We start from the raw sequence: 19295 nt of genomic DNA on the forward strand, positions 1-19295 counted from the left end.
CCTACGGTTAACGAGGGTGTCATGTGGCCAGCACAACGACCAACCGCCTTTACTTTTCCCCCAACTAATGTCAGGTACCCATTAGAGCTGGGCGGACTCAGAGGCACCCAAGGATCCCGAAATAAAAATCCCAGTCTTCACCAGGATTTGAACCCGGGACCCCCGGTTCAGAAGCCAAGAGCTTTACCGCTCAGCCACCGCGCCTCCTAAATCTTAATGTGCTAAACTCTTTCTATCCATAATTATTTTCCTCGTTCCGATGGAATCATTCATTTTGCTCATTTGTGTTTCAGTAATTAAACTTCAATAACTTTTGTATATGTAATCAGGAGGTGCCACGTTAGATATATAAATTATAGAAGCATGCAATACCCTCTTTTATAGAGCCCACATTTTACAGTTTATAAAACCAAAGATTAATTTAATTTAATAGGGTCAAATCAACGTTGGTATCGTCAGTTAGGAGTGAAAGAGTTAAGGTTGAATATAAGGTTGGGTAGAAAGGCTGATCAAAAAAAAAAAAAAGATAATCATCAAAGAAGTAAGACACCAATTATAGCAATTAGTGTACTAACATGACCTATTTATTTGCATAATGAGAATAGATCATAATTAGGGAAAGTGGATAGGTAAATCAGAGATAAATATTATAATATTTTGTGTAAGAAAATGGGGGCAGAAATTTGGATGTTCAAAGGAACATTAAGCTGGCTCTGACCTAATGATGTGGGTGTCTCTCACTGGCTCATTTAAAAAGATTTATTTAAAAAAAAAAAGGAATGATTGATTACTTTAAAAGAACATCTCATGAATGCCACTTTCAATAACACCATAAAAACATATTGATGATTCTCTGAGAAAGCTGATACATTGGTGATAAACTTGGGATACATGGCCGAGAGATGAATGCCACTTTTAATAACACCATAGAAACATATTGATGATTCTCTGAGAAAGCTGATTCATTTGTGATAAACTTGGGATATATGGCCGAGAGGCTAGATATGCTTGGCCTGGCTACCTATCAAATGGATTTGAAGTTCCACACCCGACGCAAGCAGAGTTATGTTTACTGAGCGCCTAAAGCAACAATGAAGACCTTCTCCCAGGTACCCCCTGTCCCACAAACGAGATAGGACCATAGTGTTCTGAACTTGCTATAAGCATGAAAGTTGTGCTATAGAAAAAATAGTACAAAACAACAACAAAAAAAAACAACTTAATTTTAGTAAATCCACTTGTCAAATTACTGGTTATTTTTTGTTTGCTTTATTTTCTATTTCACAGAATGATCATCCATCTTTCACTAATTATACAATAGTTGTATTAACAGTGTAACAATTTATAAAAGATAAAAAAAAAAAAGCTAATTTCACTCAATGTTAAAAAAGTTTCAATTCCATAAACACTTTGATTAAAAATGCGGGTGAACTATATTTTTTTTAAAAATCTGGCAGACTAGAAAGTAAGGTTTTACAGATGTGAAATGTAACTCACTCTATTGTTTGCCCATTCCAAAATGAGTTTCTCAGCATTCTTGTTGTTAGTGCCTGCAGACAGTCCACTCAGTACAGAGATAGTGTAGGCTCTCATTAACTGCCACACAAGAGCTGGAATACAATGTCGACATGAATGCCAGCTAAATGGACCAACTTCTGACACCAATGTTAAAACATTTCTCTACAGTGCAGAACTAGGATATTATACAGAGTACTTACCTAATGTTAAAGTCTGGTTGCCGTCATGAATGTCCTTGCCCCCAACGCCGACCAATGAGAAGTCCAGCTTGTGACCAAGTTCACAGGCATAATTACAGTTTTCTGGTGAAATAAATTTAAACAACTAACAATATAGTCCTTTAAGTTACCAAACGATTATTTATGGAGATCTATTCTGTATTGTCTTATTGTTTTGTGTTCCTAGGTTTACACTTTTCTTGACCCATGCTCTTAGATTAGAACTGTTTCAACACAGATGCTATGAAGCTATGCTACTTCTCTTTAATGACTTCTAAACATGCCCATCTGATCATTTCTATGAGATGATTCATTCATAGTTACTCAACAGCTGTAAGTATTTTTTTAAATTTTTAACTTTTGTAAGGTGTTATAGGTCAAGTTGTTTTATTTTCCTCAAAGTCTTGTACTATAACATTTCAAGACTAGAGAAATATTGAATGGAATTATATTAATCATTCTATTCATAAGCTTATATATTTTGGCTGGTAATATTTTAACGTGGCCCACTCAAAAGCAGAGAAAGTGGTTGTCATTGGCTTACCAGCATACCAATAGCTGCCCGACCCAAAGTTTATTTTGAAAGGTAGTATCCAATTTATTTTTTGGATAACAATTAATAAAATCCAAAATTAGTTTGAAAGTTATAAAATAGTGTTCATAAGAATCAAAAGCAACTATCACAACCAAACGACACGAAGAAATCGTGAATGAACATTTACATAAACAAACAGACCACTATATGGTTATACCTCAATAGTACAACAATGTTATGAACTAAACAGACCACTATATGGTTATACCTCAATAGTATAACAATGTTATGAACCAAGCAGACCACTATATGGTTATACCTCAATAGTACAACAATGTTATGAACTAAACTTTGTCACATGTAAATTATGAGTGAGTCTGGTGTGAATGTACATTTTGGTTTCTTATAGTTATAATGTTTTTTGTTTGGTGTAATGCACAAATTGTAAGACAAATTTCCTTACGGATAATAAAGATTATTATTATTATTATTATTATAACAATGTTATGAACTAAACAGACCACTATATGGTTATACTCCAATAGTATAACAATGTTATGAACTAAACAGACCACTATATGGTTATACCCCAATAGTATAACAATGTTATGAACCAAGCAGACCACTATATGGTTATACCCCAATAGTATAATAATGTTATGAACTAAACAGACCACTATATGGTTATACCCCAATAGTATAACAATGTTATGAACCAAGCAGACCACTATATGGTTATACCCCAATAGTATAACAATGTTATGAACTAAACAGACCACTATATGGTTATACCCCAATAGTATAACAATGTTATGAACCAAGCAGACCACTATATGGTTATACCTCAATAGTACAACAATGTTATGAACTAAACAGACCACTATATGGTTATACCTCAATAGTATAACAATGTTATGAACCAAGCAGACCACTATATGGTTATACCTCAATAGTATAACAATGTTATGAACCAAGCAGACGACTATATGGTTATACCTCAATAGTACAACAATGTTATGAACTAAACTTTGTCACATGTAAATTATGAGTGAGTCTGGTGTGAATGTACACTTTGGTTTCTTATAGTTATAATGTTTTTTGTTTGGTGTAATGCACAAATTGTAAGACAAATTTCCTTATGGATAATAAAGATTATTATTATTATTATTATTATAACAATGTTATGAACTAAACAGACCACTATATGGTTATACTCCAATAGTATAACAATGTTATGAACCAAGCAAACCACTATATGGTTATACCCCAATAGTATAACAATGTTATGAACCAAGCAGACCACTATATGGTTATACCCCAATAGTATAACAATGTTATGAACTAAACAGACCACTATATGGTTATACCCCAATAGTATAACAATGTTATGAACTAAACAGACCACTATATGGTTATACCCCAATAGTATAACAATGTTATGAACTAAACAGACCACTATATGGTTATACCTCAATAGTATAACAATGTTATGAACTAAACAGACCACTATATGGTTATACCTCAATATTATAACAATGTTATGAACTAAACAGACCACTATATGGTTATACCCCAATAGTATAACAATGTTATGAACTAAACAGACCACTATATGGTTATACCCCAATAGTATAACAATGTTATGAACCAAGCAGACCACTATATGGTTATACCTCAATAGTATAACAATGTTATGAACCATGTCTATAAACTTGAGATCCAAATACTAAACAGTTGCTCCTAGTAAAAAGTGTGCAGTACTAAAAGAGATGTAGAAATAACTTGAGAACCTTTTGGTTAGAATCACAATCACAGAATTCTTTAACTTCCTCTCTTTTTAGATTTCTAAACAGTATTATGTAATGTTACAATATGCTTAATAATAATCCAATATAACAAGGCTTTTTTTTCAACTCAAGAGTTGAAAGAAGAGTACAGTATTTCATGTGGCTACCCAGTCCTAGCTGGGACCTACTTGTAATGTTACATTATGTATACTATTAATACAATAATATATGATTTGATTTTTGATTTGAGGCACATCGGCACAATTTAGGCCATGTCGTGCCTGCAGTCCCCCAATAATATATGACACAATGTCCTTGATAATTGTTATTTATTTTCTGAATTACATTCTTCTTCAGCCTGGGATCATAATTATTATAGCTTTTATATAGCGCTACTTTCATGCTTATTGCATGCTCAGAGCGCATTTGGTCCAATCTCATTTGTGGACCAGTGTGGGGGAGGGGGTATCTAGGAGTTGGTTTTCCGTGCTGCCTTTAGGCGCTCAGTAAACACAACTCTGCCCGAGTCGGGTGTCGAACCTCGAGCCCCCTTCTAGGTAGCCAAGCCAACCAAGTTCAAGCGCACTTGGCCTCTTGACCACGCTTCCCACAATATAATAATAGAGGGCTCTCAATGACCTTACTTTACAAGGCCTTAAGTCCATCAGAGTTTGACAAATTTTTTTACTCGATATCAAAAATAATTTTTTAAAATTCTCAGCAAACTGAATGAAATAGAGCTGTGTGGCTGAGTAGAATTAACATTTGGCCACCTAACAAGGGGGCTAATGATCAAATCCTGACTTGAGCTGAGTTTGCTGAGAGCCTAAATGCAACATAGAAACCTCTTAGATACCCCGTTCCACCATACAAGTCAACAAAAGAGAATGGACCTTAGCACACTGAGAATGTCATTAGCATGAAAGATGGGTTACATAAAAGCACTTATGAAAAATAAAAGGGGGATGAAATGTTGCGCTGACCTATTTTTTCAAAGTTTGCTTTCAGCTTGTTGAACTTCTTGTGAACCTTGTTCCAGTCCACGACTCCAGGTTTGCAGATGTCATACAACTGGAAGATGATGAGACCATCAATCAGGTCGTTGTAGATGTAGTGGACATAGGGGGACACACCCATGCTGTTCATCCAGTTCCTGTATGCTGTGGACATAGTGACAAGTCAGTCAAGGGAATTTCTAATAAGGATAAACTATTTTGTTAAGCTACACAAAAAAATGTTTCGGTACCCAAATTCTCATTAAAAAAGTAATTGTAATTTCTGTCCATGAAAATTTTAATTCAAGTGAATGTGTCGAATTGTTTTATTTTTGCATCCTCATTTGTGATATTTTGATTTAGTACATTGTTTGTTTTACATGTTTTGGATGTTCCTTCAGAGTCTGAAGTTAATCTACATCCTAGCCTAAACCTCCCGTAAGATGACGGGGATAGCAGCGAGAATGGTATAAACCCGGGACCATTGAGAAGACTGAATGACAATCCAAGCTATTTCTTTACCTCAAATTACAAAACAAAACAAATGTGAAAATTAAAGCTTTGATTACTTACTTTAATAAAATGAATAAGAAGAATCACACCAGTCTGAATCACAATTTCAATTGGTATGGAAACAGATTTGTTAAACCAAACTAGTTATACAAGTTAGATGAACCAAATGAATCTATATAGAAATGAACATTGGCAATAGGCCAGCTTACAATCCTTTACTCCGATACTTGTCTAGTCTAGAGATTTCAAGATAGGATGTGACGTAAAAAGCTGTTTTTTTTTTCCTTTTCTACTGCTAGGAAAATGTACTAGTTATGCTAAGTGCCATTTTTTTGGTAGTAAACAAGATTTAAGGTAAGTTTACTGTGCAGAGCTTACTCATGAATATGACAGAATGTATATCAAATTTAGCCATTGGACATTTCATTATAATTTGAAAACATTTGTTTACAGTTTAAATACAGTGAAAGTTACTTTTAAATTTTGGATTTCAGGAAAAATTTAGATCACCCCGGCTCTAGTGGAGAGATTAAAGATCACAGTGGCGAGTGAAGTTGACCTTAATGGCATGTGAAACCTCAAAGCCTCTTACTTTTTTCTTCTCTTGTTTCCTCGTGAATATTGAGCTCGACATTCTCGTCCACGCCTTCCAGGGCGGGGTAGTTGTTGAACAAGTTGGCCACAAAGGCCAAGTTCAGTTTGGCATTTCCCTCCACCACATCGCTGGGGCCCACAAAGGAGCGGCAGCCAATCTTGTTGGCCTCCCTGAGCATGGCCTCTGCCCTCTGGTGCCTGTCACTTATCTGCGGGAAACATTTTTTTAAACAAGAGAATGAACATTTTCGACAGCTTTTCAAAGATTAAATCTTTCTTATAATTGAAAAAAAAATAATTGGGAGAATGAATTTAATTTAATAGAACTTGTGACGATATGCTTTGCTAAGTTAATTAAGTCCTAATTAATTTGGCATTAGCTTTACAGCAGCATTAATTTAACTAATACTAAGGAGCAAAGGTATGTAGGAATACTAACAATACAATAGTGTTCAACTTCAACAGTTTATCATGCCAAGTCTATTATGTTCAACTTCAACAGTTTATCATGTCAACTCTATCATGTTCAACTTCAACAGTTTATCATGTCAAGTCTATCATGTTCAACTTCAACAGTTTATCATGTCAAGTCTATCATGATTTTCTAAAGCTTATGCCAACTCTATCATGTTCAACTTCAACAGTTTATCATGCCAAGTCTATCATGTTCTTCAATAGCTTATCATGTCAAGACTGCCAACCTGAGATGAGAGAATAATGAAAGTACTGTTAAAGGCTAAATGGAGAAAGTAATGGCGCTTGGTTGTACATGGACGAGCTGTACATTATCTGTCCTACGGACTGCAAGGACAGATTTATGTATCAAGAGATCTCACCAACTGTCACACGGATTCATATGAAATTTCGTACACTGGTTCCTTTTACCTCTTTGGGGCTTACTATGACGCAGCTTTGACATATTCACAGGTCTGAAAGGGAAACTCTTTTTAAAACAAAATTTCTTTATTTTTTTAAAATTCTTACCCCTAGGGGAGACAAGTCAACTCCATTTTCTCTTGGTGCAATCTGGTGTAATAAATACGTGTAGGCTTCGGAGTCCTGCGGGAAAAAATAAATGAAATGCTTAACACTGCAGTTATTGGAGTTTATTTATATAAATGTTTGTGGTAGCCTTTAGCATCACATTTATTTATATGCAACAAGAAAGTATAGACTTAGGGTAAACTAAACAAAATGTACATGTGTATAAAGTTTAACCTAATAGAGGCATGGCACACCTATTGTACATGGAAAGTGTACATGAATTGTGATGCTTCACCATATCAACTGTGTTTGGTCTGACCAAGTTTCTGACCTAACAAGAAGTTTGAGTTCTGAGTTTTTGGCACATCGGCACAATTTAGGCCATGTCGTGCCCCCTAACAAGAAATTGTGAAGTTTCATTTTCTTCATTTTTTTATTTCTCTAAATAATCTCTTTCATTTATCAGCAAGCAGACTGACTGCAAAAAAAAATATATATAACGCATGGAACTTGTTTTTTTTATATTTCCTCCATTTTTACGAATACACTTACTCAAATTATCAAACTATACCTGCATCCAAATTGGCCAAGATTTTTTGTTAGTATTTCTCAATTCATGCACATATGCATTTTTTATTGAAATGTGCTGCCCATATCTTTATGTTGAGGTCAGAAAATTTTAAGACTACCAGCGTATGTATTTATTTCGTATTGCTTATCATTATATAGAAAACAAAAATTCTAATTTTGTGTAGTGGAAAGTTGTTTTTTCTTAGGTTTTTGTCAAGTTGAAGAGATTTTTTTTTAAAATTTCCTAAACACTTTACACAACTACTGTAGACTTACCTTAATATCTTCAGAGAAGTTCTTGATTCTTGTGTTGGTGCCGGCTCTCTTCAAGTGATAGTTGACCCACCGGAGAAGAATTTGTTCTGGAGTAAGTTTCTGCAAGTCTTCCAAAGTCTCACCCTCCTCCAGGAGATGTATTAAACCAGGATGGTGGGCCAAGTTGATGTCACTCAAGAGACCAATCTGTGGACCAAACAACATGATGAGAGTCTGACTTTACAAACCCAGTTTTAGGCACGAGTTTATGAACTAAGTACATTTGACACGTACAATACATATTGATACAAGCTATTAGTGTTATGGGTTTTAGGCACTAAAAATAACACATACAAGTGAAGATCTTGTAAATGGGAGCTTAATAAAAACTTGTTTATGTCTATAGAGTAAGCATATAACAATTTTAGAATGGTCAACTGTTGTGTGCTTTAGGACAAAGAGAACGTATAAGATTGAATAACTATATTTGATTTGAATGTAGCCAAATTTAAAATCATGAAATGAAACTGGCTTTTACAAATGAGTTTCACAAATTACTACAGAAGTAAATTTAATTGAGCTGAAGTTTGTAAATAATCAAAAAGCTAATTAGGTCAAAGCCAAAATTAGATTAAGCATGTATAGATTTTCTTCTTTATATCAATCACTAGCCCTAGGAACACAATATAGCATACATATAAAACATACTTTTGGAAAGTGCCATTTCATTATATACTAAAAATGATTAAAACAAAAAGCACATGATTAGTTAATCTTTTGTCAAATATTGCAGCACTTTTATTCATGTTCCCTAAATGCTTGAGTGAAGAATCAATGAAATTAAAAATATTTATTGCTAAATAAATAAGTCACCAGATTAAAAGTAGCCCTGACAGAAGCACTATGCATATTATTTGCCTACTTTTGTTTTCTAAAACCTTGCTTAGTTCAATGGCAATTTGTTAATCTAATGAAATATAATAGTTTTTTTTTTATTTGTAAGATTAGAAAAGAAAACATTAAGACCTATACCAGAAAAGTGACAATATCAGTTTCTATTTAAGTAGTACCATATTCAGCCTAACTTACCCTAATGATCTGCCACAGCAGACCAAGCACCAGATGTGGTTTGCCCAAATCAAGGTCATCCGGGCCTATGTTGACTGTCGAGCAGCCGATGGACTGTGCAGAGTTGATGGCCAGTGTCAGGTTCTCATGACGCCTGTAGACTGACAGGTTAGTTTTGTTGATGGTCCTCTCATCGATGGTGGCTGGCGCTGATTTGTTGATCAACTTACTGTAGAAATAAAGGCAGATGTCAACTTTGAGCTTAACAACTAGGTTGTGAAAGAGCTCACAGCTCAGCAGCAATAAAGCTGGCTAGTAGAAGAAGACGAAAGCTTAACAACTAAGGCAATTTGTATCCTTAACATGAAATTGTTTTTTTTTTCTTTTTCATTCTTCGGATATTCCGGGTCATGACACCCCCGAGTCCACCCAAATCTAACGGGCACCTGTCAATAGTTGGGAAAAAGTACAGACGGTTGGTCATTGTGCTGAAGATAATTTTCAAATTATCTGAGCTATAGATCTCAAGGTCTGAAAGGAAAACTTTTACTTTTTTTTTAATAATACTCCTAGCATGAGAAAAAGTCAATGAGATTTACATTTGTTTTCATTGAATAAAACTTAATAATGAACATTAGGCTAAAATTTACTTTTAACAAGAAAAACATTAAAAATACTTTTTTAAAAAGACAATAGCTCCTTTATACAACTCCTCACCCGAGAAAGAATCCTGGTTAAGCAAATGTATACATCTACTACACTTTATAATATTCCAATGATAGGGTTTTAGATCTAGACTTAGAAGACGATGCGCAAAATTAATTTATTAAACTCTTGAATTAATAATGCCTTACATTAGGAAATTTTCTGAATACAATAGTCCTTATAAGAACATGATAGTCCTTTCAAAACTGATGATGTATCTAGACCTAGGTCTTGTTTTCTAGCCAAATTTTAATTTTTTTTTTTTACTTGAAAAATGAAAATGGTCAAATTAGAGTTTTCCCTGTGTGATCAATGAGCTAGTCTGTTTAACTTCTAGAAAAATCATAAGAGCGGTTTTTGAGACCAGCATTCAGGTTCTGCCCACCCACCCTCCATGAAGCTCTGACTTGAATTATTGTAAAAAGTCAAAACAAAAAGCATCTATTGAACTTTTTTTTTTATAACTTGTTATTAAGGAACAGAATAAAACTTGAGAAACTCCAGATTCGGACAGCTGCAAGGATGAATTATTTTAAACTTACCATAAAATAATACCATTCTTAGTTTTCTCAAACAATTCATTGTTTTCACTGTTGACTGGAAGCAGGGGCTGACAATCTGGGTCGTCTTTCAGGTTACTGTAGAAGTATATCATCAATATAAGTTCTATCTTCTTAAAAGAAATGTTCCTGTTCAAAGTCTAAATATTTCAAGTCAGAGAAAGGCACACAGGAGTTCCTAACATGTCACAACAGAGTGAGAGAATTCATTTCTTAACTTTAACTCTTCTTTTTACAATTGAGACTATAAGTCAAAATGACAATTTAGGTTTTAAAACAAAACCTTATGAGTCATTATTTGTATATCTTGATATTTTTTTTGTTAAGTTCTGGGTTTCAAATGGAAAGAGTAAGGGACCAAACTAAAAACCAAAAGGTAGAAGCTGTTCATTTGGATCTGACCTGTTGATCCACTGGGAGAAGGCAACTGTCTCTGCCTCACGGACTGTGTGTGTTGTGCCCTCAACTGAGGCCTGGCTGGTGCCTCCGAGTGTGTTGACACCTTCCCTGGCCTTGACTGCCTTACTGAAGGTCACACCTATATCTCGCTTGGACTTCTCTGATGTGTACAGCTGGACAATGTAGAAATGAAAAACATGATAGAACTTTCAACTATCATTTTTTTTAAATTTTAATCTAGTGAAGTAATCACAATGTTGTTTTATGCCTAGAGGTCAAGATCAGTAGAGCTGGTTAATGTCAAACATAAAGCAAACTGCTAAGTAACTGTTGGAGGCACAGTAAAGCAATAAAGCGCTTGGCTTCCAAACCAAGGTTCTGGGTTCGAATCCTGGTGAAGAATGGGATATTTAATTTCAAGATCACTGGGTGCCTCTGAATCTACCCAGCCTTAATGGGTACCTGACATTAATTGGGGAAAAGTAAAGGATGTTGGTCATTGTGCTGGCCACATGACACCCTTGTTAACAGTGGGCCACAGAAACAGATGACCTTTACAGCATCTTCCCTATAGATTGCAAGGACCGAAAGGGAACTTTACTTGTAATTGTTGAACCTAGCAAGTGAACTTGGGATATGTCAAACTGTGGGATATGTCAAACTGTGGGATATGTCAAACTATGCAGACAGGAAGGCAATTACCAGCAAGTATGCCTTGACACAAGCTTGCTATCAAAAGAAGGGTGAGAGAATGAGGTCAAACAACTTACGTGAATAGTCTTCACTTAATAAAGTCTCAGCACAAATCATTAAATTTTATAATGTCAACTCCCGAGAGTACCAAGCAAATATCGTGGACTAGAGGATAATAATAAGTATGATCTATCATGAACCAGACAAAAGTTTCATGGATTTTAACATACTACTAAAGATTAAATGATGAAGAGATACAGTCCTGTTAGCAGCAACCAGGTCCTGCAAACTTACCTGTTTAAATTCATTCATATCAATGCAGCCGTCTCCGCTGGTGTCGAACTTGGCCATGACCTGGCGAAGCTCGTATCCAGCCAACTTAATGCCCACAGTTTCCAGGGCATTGCCCAGCTCAGTGAGGGAGATTTTACCATTGCCATCGTCATCTAACTGTTGAAAAAATGAAAAAAATAAAGTTAAAAATACAAAATACAGTCAGAGACAGAGAAAACAAACATTAGATAACACTTCAAAGTAGAGCAAAGGTTTCATTTCATAGTGAGATACAACAACAGGAAATAAATTCAAACACTAGTAACTGACTTAGTCTCAATGAGGGCAAATGAGTTTGTAAAAGATGGAGGCTAAAGGTACAAAACAACAAGGTGTGTTAATAAGGTGTTAGAGGAGTGAAGTATTTCCCATGGCTACGGCACATTTGTAACCTACTTATTTTGCCACTTTTCAATGCAGACCAAGACAATGTCCTGCTGTGAAAGGTAAATGATGTAAGCAGAGAACTAATCCCAGAACTAATCCCAGAACTAATCACAGCCATTGAAAAGATAGTAAAGCCTACAGAATGTAATCTATTTTAATAAAACAGAAACATAAACCCAGCGTGCAAGGTCTTCACTGATTATTTGTAATACACTACAGATCTTGGAGTCCATTTGTAAATAGTTAAAAGTTCCCCTTACATACCATTGGCTCTACAGGGCAGATGATGTTAAGGTCATCTGTTTCTGTAGCCCATGGGCCATGGTTAACAATGGTGTCATGTGGCCAGCACAAGGACCAACCGCCTTTACTTTCCCCAGCTAATGTCGAACACCAATTAGAGCTGAGTGGACTCAAATGTATCCAAAGCTCCTGAAATTAAATATCCCAGTCTTCACCAGGATTCGAACCTGGGACACTCCGGTTCAGAAGCCAAGCACTTATAACCACTCAGCCACCGTGTCTCCAAGCCAATTTGTATTGACTTTATACTACAAGTGTTTCACTATCCATAAGTCTTGATACCGTATAGAAAAATATAATAACCTTAGTGACTACCCAATCTGGACATGATTATAAGCAGCTCACTCAAAGTGTATGTCTCAATAACAGCTCAATTAGACTTTTCACTAAAGTTGGTTCAAATCAAATCAATGTTTGGCCCGTTTTATTTGTGATGTCAGAAAAAACGTAATAGCTTTACTCACAGTGGTAAAATCTACAATAGCAAGATATTAGAAAGAAATGGGCAGATAAATCACAAAATACTAGGAAAAGGAGAAATGTGAAAAACCAAGAAAAACCAAGAAGTGCCACTACAAGATGTAGATAGAGCAGTGAAGAGGTTTCCCATTGCCAAGAGCGGACAAGAGGCGGGAGATAAACAAACAACTACAGCTGCTACTTGTGATAGACAATGGGTAGAGCATGCCTCTGTAGAAATAAGGTATTTTGGCCCGAGTCTTCACACTAAGGCAACCACCGAAAGCCCAAGATGATATTTTCAACACCTAAGTGAAACTACACCTGCTCAAAACTAAATACAACTGTTGTGCGTGTGTGTACGAAGATTTGAGAGTGAGACAACGCCTCGCTGTCCACACGACTGACCAATGTTTGTTGACTTCCCCCCTCCTCCCAATGCAAGAAGTAGGTACAGGCAGACACGTGACTGTGAAGTTTACTTACAAGCTACCTACGACCACGGCCTTGCTGCTAATCTCTTCAATCTACAGCCTACACGCGTTTGTCAAGAAAGCAGCATGATCCCTCCCCTCCCCCCTTTTTTTTTACAGTCTGAATACACTTCGACCCGAGTCCACATTTAAACACAAAGTAGAGATGGGATGAAGTAAAGGAATGCAAGACATTGCCCTTCGAGGGCATTCACTCAACGATGGAAATAAAGATCTAAAAGGGGCATAAAGTATAAGCTACGAGTGGCATTCACTTTATGATGAATAATGATCTACTAGGGGCATTCACTCTGAAAAATTAATAAGCTAGAAGGGGCATACATTTTAAGATAAAATAATGAGCGATAAGGGGCATTTACTCTGTGATAAATAACTAGGGGCATTCACTCTATGATAAAGTGATAAGCTACAAGGGGCATCAACTCTATGATAAAATAATGAGCTAAAAGGGGGAATAAACTCTATGATAAATAATAATAATAATAAGGCTTGTCTTCAACTCCGAAGATTAGTGAGGAATGCAGTATTTCCCGTGGCTGCGCAGACCCAGCTGTGATCTTTATATTTTGCCACATTGGGAGCAAGTCCTATGATAAATAATGATCTACTTATGGCATTCGCAATAATAAATAATAATGATCTACTAGGGGCATTCACTCTATGAGAAATTAATAGGTTACAAGGGGCATTCACTCTATGAGAAATTAATAGGTCACAAGGGGCATTCACTCTATGAGAAATTAATAGGTCGCAAGGGGCATTCACTCTATGAGAAATTAATAGGTTACAAGGGGCATTCACTCTATGATAAAATAGTAAGATACAAGGGGCATTCACTCTATGACAAAGTATTATGATAAATATAAAGGGAAAATTACGACTCCCTGTGTTTTAACCAGTCATTTGTCCGTCTGCTACACTTAATGTCGAAAACTTCCAAGCGTTTTATCAAATGTTCTATTTTACGATCGCCTTCTTCGTGCTTCAAATGTGATCTTATATAGATATTGATGGTCCTGCAAAATTGTACCCTCTAGATTTCATTTAAGTATACATGATTTTGAACATAAAAATACATTTTGTACGAAAAAGAAATAAAAAAAAAGATAAAAGAGAACGTTAAAAGTTATTCAATTAATGTCTGGAATTTTCTGGAACATTTTTTATTAGAGTTGCTTCTGGTCTATTTTTTTTTCATTTCTTTCATGCATATTTTGTATTGCCGGCTCATGGATAAATAATACAGCATTTATAGATGGCACGGATTTACATGTCGAAAGAAAGTCACGCTCATATGAGGTAATGTGTGAGAACGACTGGCCCACAGGGGCCACCTTTGAGTTTCGCCAACTTTTTAAAAGTTATCTCCCTTGTATTGCTGTCAAGGAAATGACGCCGCAAGACAACGTCCACAGATTTGTAAAATTCATTATTCGAGATTTGCGGAAGAAGCAGCAACTGGACATTTCTTTCCGGATGCTTCTAGCGGCAACGAGCGCAGAGGGCACGACGGGAAGGTTTCGTTTTGAATTGTTTCATCGCGACCTTTCATTGAAACGTGTTGGGAAAGGTTACGCTTGAGTAAGCGGCTGCCATGAGGCTACTGCTTGTACAGAGATTGCAGCGTCACATACACGGCGAAAGGGCGGCAGCGCTGACACAGAAAATGGGGCGTCACGCGTGATCGCTGTGCTCCGCCCACAGCATCATAGATTCTACATGTTTCCTAAACAGAATTTACGATTCTGGTCACTTCTAGACAAAAACACGGCGATAACATCAAAGTCTGTGTCAGAAGTGAAGACAAAAGTAGACCAAGGAACAGGCACCAACTTAATAGTGTCCTACACCCCCCAGAGATTTCTACAACACTTAAGAATGGAGAGAACAGCAAATAGTGGGGCGGGGGAGGGTGACATGTTGAACTACAGAGGTATCATTTTTAGTTTATTGATTGAAAATATTTCAGGCCTCCATTTTTTTTTGGTGTTCCGGTTACTTTTGTATACCTCGCCTCGCCTTTCACTCTGTTAGTTACTTTGTACGCTTTGGTGCAATCCCTTTTATTGACCTGTGGGAGAAGGTTTCCGTGCTGCGTATAGGCGCTCAGCAAACAAAACTCATCTCGATTCGGGATTAAAAAAAAAAATAAAATGACTAGGTCCCAGCACCTTGAGAGTGTATTATATCGACTAAAGGCACATTCCTCGCTCCATATGCTAAGACAAATTTGTACAAATGCCCCTAGTGCTATTAGAGCACGGAATGTGTTGCCTGAGCCAGCCAGGAAAACCAGTGACTTGGCAGAATTTAAGTCATTGGTTAACATGCGTGACTAGATGCATGACGCGTAGGACGTAGTCATCCTTTTTTTGAAGTAACGTCTGTATTTTATAAGATATTAACTCTTTCTCTCCTAACTGACCAGAATGTGGTAAATAATTACGGAGAGAAAGAGTTAAATAAACTTCACTAGTGACTAACCAACGTAGACCAGACACCACAAGCTGGGAGCCGCTGTCCACAGTCTTTCATATGACTATCGCTGTAACCAAACAAGAATAAAGCTGCAGGTTCACTAAAGCCTTGGTTGGGGGTTTGGGACATTTCAATGCTATCATAAAACTGTCCCACCCTAGAGGACGAGGACATATGGAAATAAAAATCATAAATCTTTCTCAAGAGTTTTCTGATCATCCTGCATCTAACATCTAGGGCTCCAGCGAAAGTTCAACCTCCCTCTTTCCACCCCACACCCCACTTTGTATGTCGCCGAACACACAAAAAACAAAACAAAACAGTTGTATTTAGCCCCATGTCGTGAAAAGCACATTGTAAGTCAGTCGACGATGTCAGGCTAATGTCAACAGTACATGCCAGACTACATCTTGATGTTAGTGCACACAAGAGTGTGGGAAAGTTTGTTGGGGGGGGGGAGGGGCGATAGCTGGCGGAAAGAAGAGCGAAGACCCCCCCCCTTTTGCAATATAAAGGCAAATCTTAAAACGCATGCAAAAAAAAAAAAGCTTTGATCAGAAAAATAAAGCGAGTGGGGAGTAAGTACAGCGGAACGCGTCTAAATAGGAAACAGGTGCGCCTTAAGAAGTTCTATTGACTAGTCGGTAGCGTTGAATGGATGCTAACTGGCTAATGGAACAACAAATGCATTTTCTAGCGAATGCTATCATCTCCGAGCACTAGCACGCTTTGAAACGGTTTGTTTTTTTAAAAAAGGTCAGTTCTGCTGAGCGACTTGCAATTGTACATTCTTCTCTAAAAGATCTCTAGGAGACAGCACCGGCGGAACTGCGTAAAGTAAGGTAAAGTCCACCCTTTCAGACCTTGTGGTCATAGGGCAGACGATGTAAAGGTAAAGGTCAAGGTCATCTGTTTATGTGGCCTATTGTTAACGAGAGTGTCACGTGGCCAGCACAACGACCAACAGCCTTAACTCCCCCCCCCCCAACTAATGCCAGGTACCCATTAGAGCTGGGTGGACTCAGAGGCGCCCGAAGATCACGAATTAAAGAATCCCAGTCTTCACCAGGATCCGAACCCGAGACCCCGGTTCGGAAGCCAAGCGCTTTACCGCTCAGCCACCGCGCCTCCAGAACAGCATTTATACAGAAATGTAAAGAGAGAAGGATGGGAGAAGAGAGAGAGAGAGAGAGAGAGAGAGAGAGAGAGAGAGAGAGGTGGTAGGGTATTTGAGACAAATGCCACCAGACTTTGGACTTGTAGAACAGAATTGGTACTGTTTGTAATTTCATTTCATATGCATTTCTCTCTGCACTTGTCAAAGACTTATCTCTAGGTCAAGAAAAGTCACCTCCACAAGTTGACACTTGAATGCAACAATATCTTTCAAAAATGCCAAAAGAGGAAACAAGACCGCTTTATCAGCATTCAATATCAGATGACAACACACAACATGCAGACATGTACTACACGCGTGTCAGATGTACCACCATCTGTCGTCTGCTAGCCAGATCACCAACACACAACAAACTGTTATCTCTAGGAGCACAAGTCACGGATGACCTACTCAACAGGGGCAGACAACCAGCGAGGCACAGTCAAGGCGGGACTGTCGCTCATCAACTCCCGTCATATTTAGAAAAGTGTGTCCCCAATTTTTTTGTCGTCTGTAGTAGAATGAAGAAGCCAGCGAAAAGGACATACTGTGTATCTATGAGCAATCATGGGTGTCCTAAATCCAAGGTTTCAAGCGGCAATCAACCAACAAAGTAGGCCTATATCTACGCCTGACTCAATTTCACACATACTATAGACAACAGAAATTTCATACGAGAAAACCTTGACCTTTAGCTATAAATGCAAGTTCTTCTTTCCCCATTTCATCAATTCGTTCTCTGATAACGTAAGGGGCTGGGGGTGAGGGGGTGTACATACATTAACATATAGAGAGCTGCTACTAAGATAGACCTAGATCTACATAGTTTCTCACAACGATCGCACGTTTTCAATCGTCAAACGTCAAAGGGACGTCACAGTGCGTGTACAGAAAATGTCACGTAGAAAAAAATAAAAGAGCAGTCTATTCCCTCCCCCCCCCCCCCTTTGACGCTCACAAGGTAATTGATTGCACCCACAAGCCCATTATTTTTAAATTGGCGTGCCCTAATCCCTCCGCTGTAAGGGGAAATAACTCCAGACAAACGTCTGCAGTTGGCGTGCCCCACGACCCGCGGACAACATGCGGACTTACGTAGAACTCTTCATAATAAGGAGAACCTCAACCATTTACTAACTTTAACATGAAATCAGCTCCAAACTAGATCGATAGCTAAATATAATAACAATTGTAAAAAATAATGCGTGGATAAATTATAGATCTATATTTAGGTCTCACGGGATAATCTTTTCCTTTGGCGCAGTGTTTTCCAAACTTTTTCCATAACGGAGCACTATACTTTAGCTGAATACTTTATTTTTTCAGAGAGGTTTATTTACGTGGGGACTTAATGGCTAATTAGTCCAGTAATAGTTCCTGGAACACATATTCAGGCCTCGCGGAACACTAGGGTTCCGTGGAACACAGTTTGGGAAACATTACTTTAGCGATTTCTCATGAGGCTAAAGGGACCAGTCCTCGATACACATGCACGGTCACAAGCTATGCGTTAAAAAAAAAAAGGACTATATAACAAGGTTACAAAGACAGTTTGTGTGGAGACATAAACTCAAAATCGGCCCTTGAAGTGGTCCACACAGGCTGGTAAAAAGACAGGTTTCAATATTTTCAGAAAGAATATCAGAATGAAATTCTTTCAAAGGGCAAATGACAGAGAAGAATGGAGAAAGAAGGATGACGGATCTTGTATGGTGCCCCAGTGGTCCACAGACCAAAGGATAAGTGAAAGTGAATGTGAAGTTAGATGTGAACCTAGCCTAACTAATGTCTTAAAATGAATATATAATTGCTTTTATTGTTATGTAAAGGGACAATCTCTTATTCCTCAAGAAAAAACATTTCCTTAAAAAAACAACAACCTTTAGTTCAGTGTTATATCGCCTCTTTATAGGGCTGCAGTTCACGCGATAATATGAAAAACTACTTGTCAACTGTCGTTTTAAAACTAAATAGAAAGTCTTGTTGTACACAATTGTAGTTTAAAGTAGGTCAAGAATTATTTTTTTCGTGTTGCCAATTTATCTAATTTTGTTAGAAGAATAAATCTTTTTAGTTTCGTTTTATTACATGTAACATGTTATTAATTTTGAATAAGGTTAATAATTATTATTTTTAAAAAAAGTATAAGTGTACGCTAAATAAACATATGGAGATGCTGTGGCTGAGGGGTAAAGCACTTGGAACCGGAAGTCTTCGAATCCTGGTGAAGACTCTAGGTGGACCACTTCGGGGGCCGATTTTGAGTCTGTGTTTCCACACAAACTGTCTCT

The 19295-nt window shown here is 37.2% G+C and overlaps 1 protein-coding gene across 1 annotated transcript in view; it reads right to left on the bottom strand.

Moving 5' to 3' along the window:
- LOC106079496 (plastin-1-like) overlaps window positions 1-19295 on the bottom strand; it is a 44320-nt gene that overhangs the window by 4279 nt on the left and 20746 nt on the right. Inside the window, exons 2-11 of the mRNA XM_056043324.1 lie at window positions 11689-11844; window positions 10705-10874; window positions 10285-10380; window positions 9059-9266; window positions 7991-8176; window positions 7145-7219; window positions 6159-6369; window positions 5042-5218; window positions 1719-1820; window positions 1498-1610 (exon numbers count right to left, since the gene is read on the bottom strand). Of these exons, the coding sequence (XP_055899299.1) occupies window positions 1498-1610; window positions 1719-1820; window positions 5042-5218; window positions 6159-6369; window positions 7145-7219; window positions 7991-8176; window positions 9059-9266; window positions 10285-10380; window positions 10705-10874; window positions 11689-11844 (1494 nt within the window). The remainder of the gene's footprint in view (window positions 1-1497; window positions 1611-1718; window positions 1821-5041; window positions 5219-6158; window positions 6370-7144; window positions 7220-7990; window positions 8177-9058; window positions 9267-10284; window positions 10381-10704; window positions 10875-11688; window positions 11845-19295) is intronic.

This window comes from Biomphalaria glabrata, chromosome 10 (genome assembly GCF_947242115.1).
Source record: "Biomphalaria glabrata chromosome 10, xgBioGlab47.1, whole genome shotgun sequence".
NCBI classification, from domain to species: Eukaryota; Metazoa; Mollusca; class Gastropoda; family Planorbidae; genus Biomphalaria; species Biomphalaria glabrata.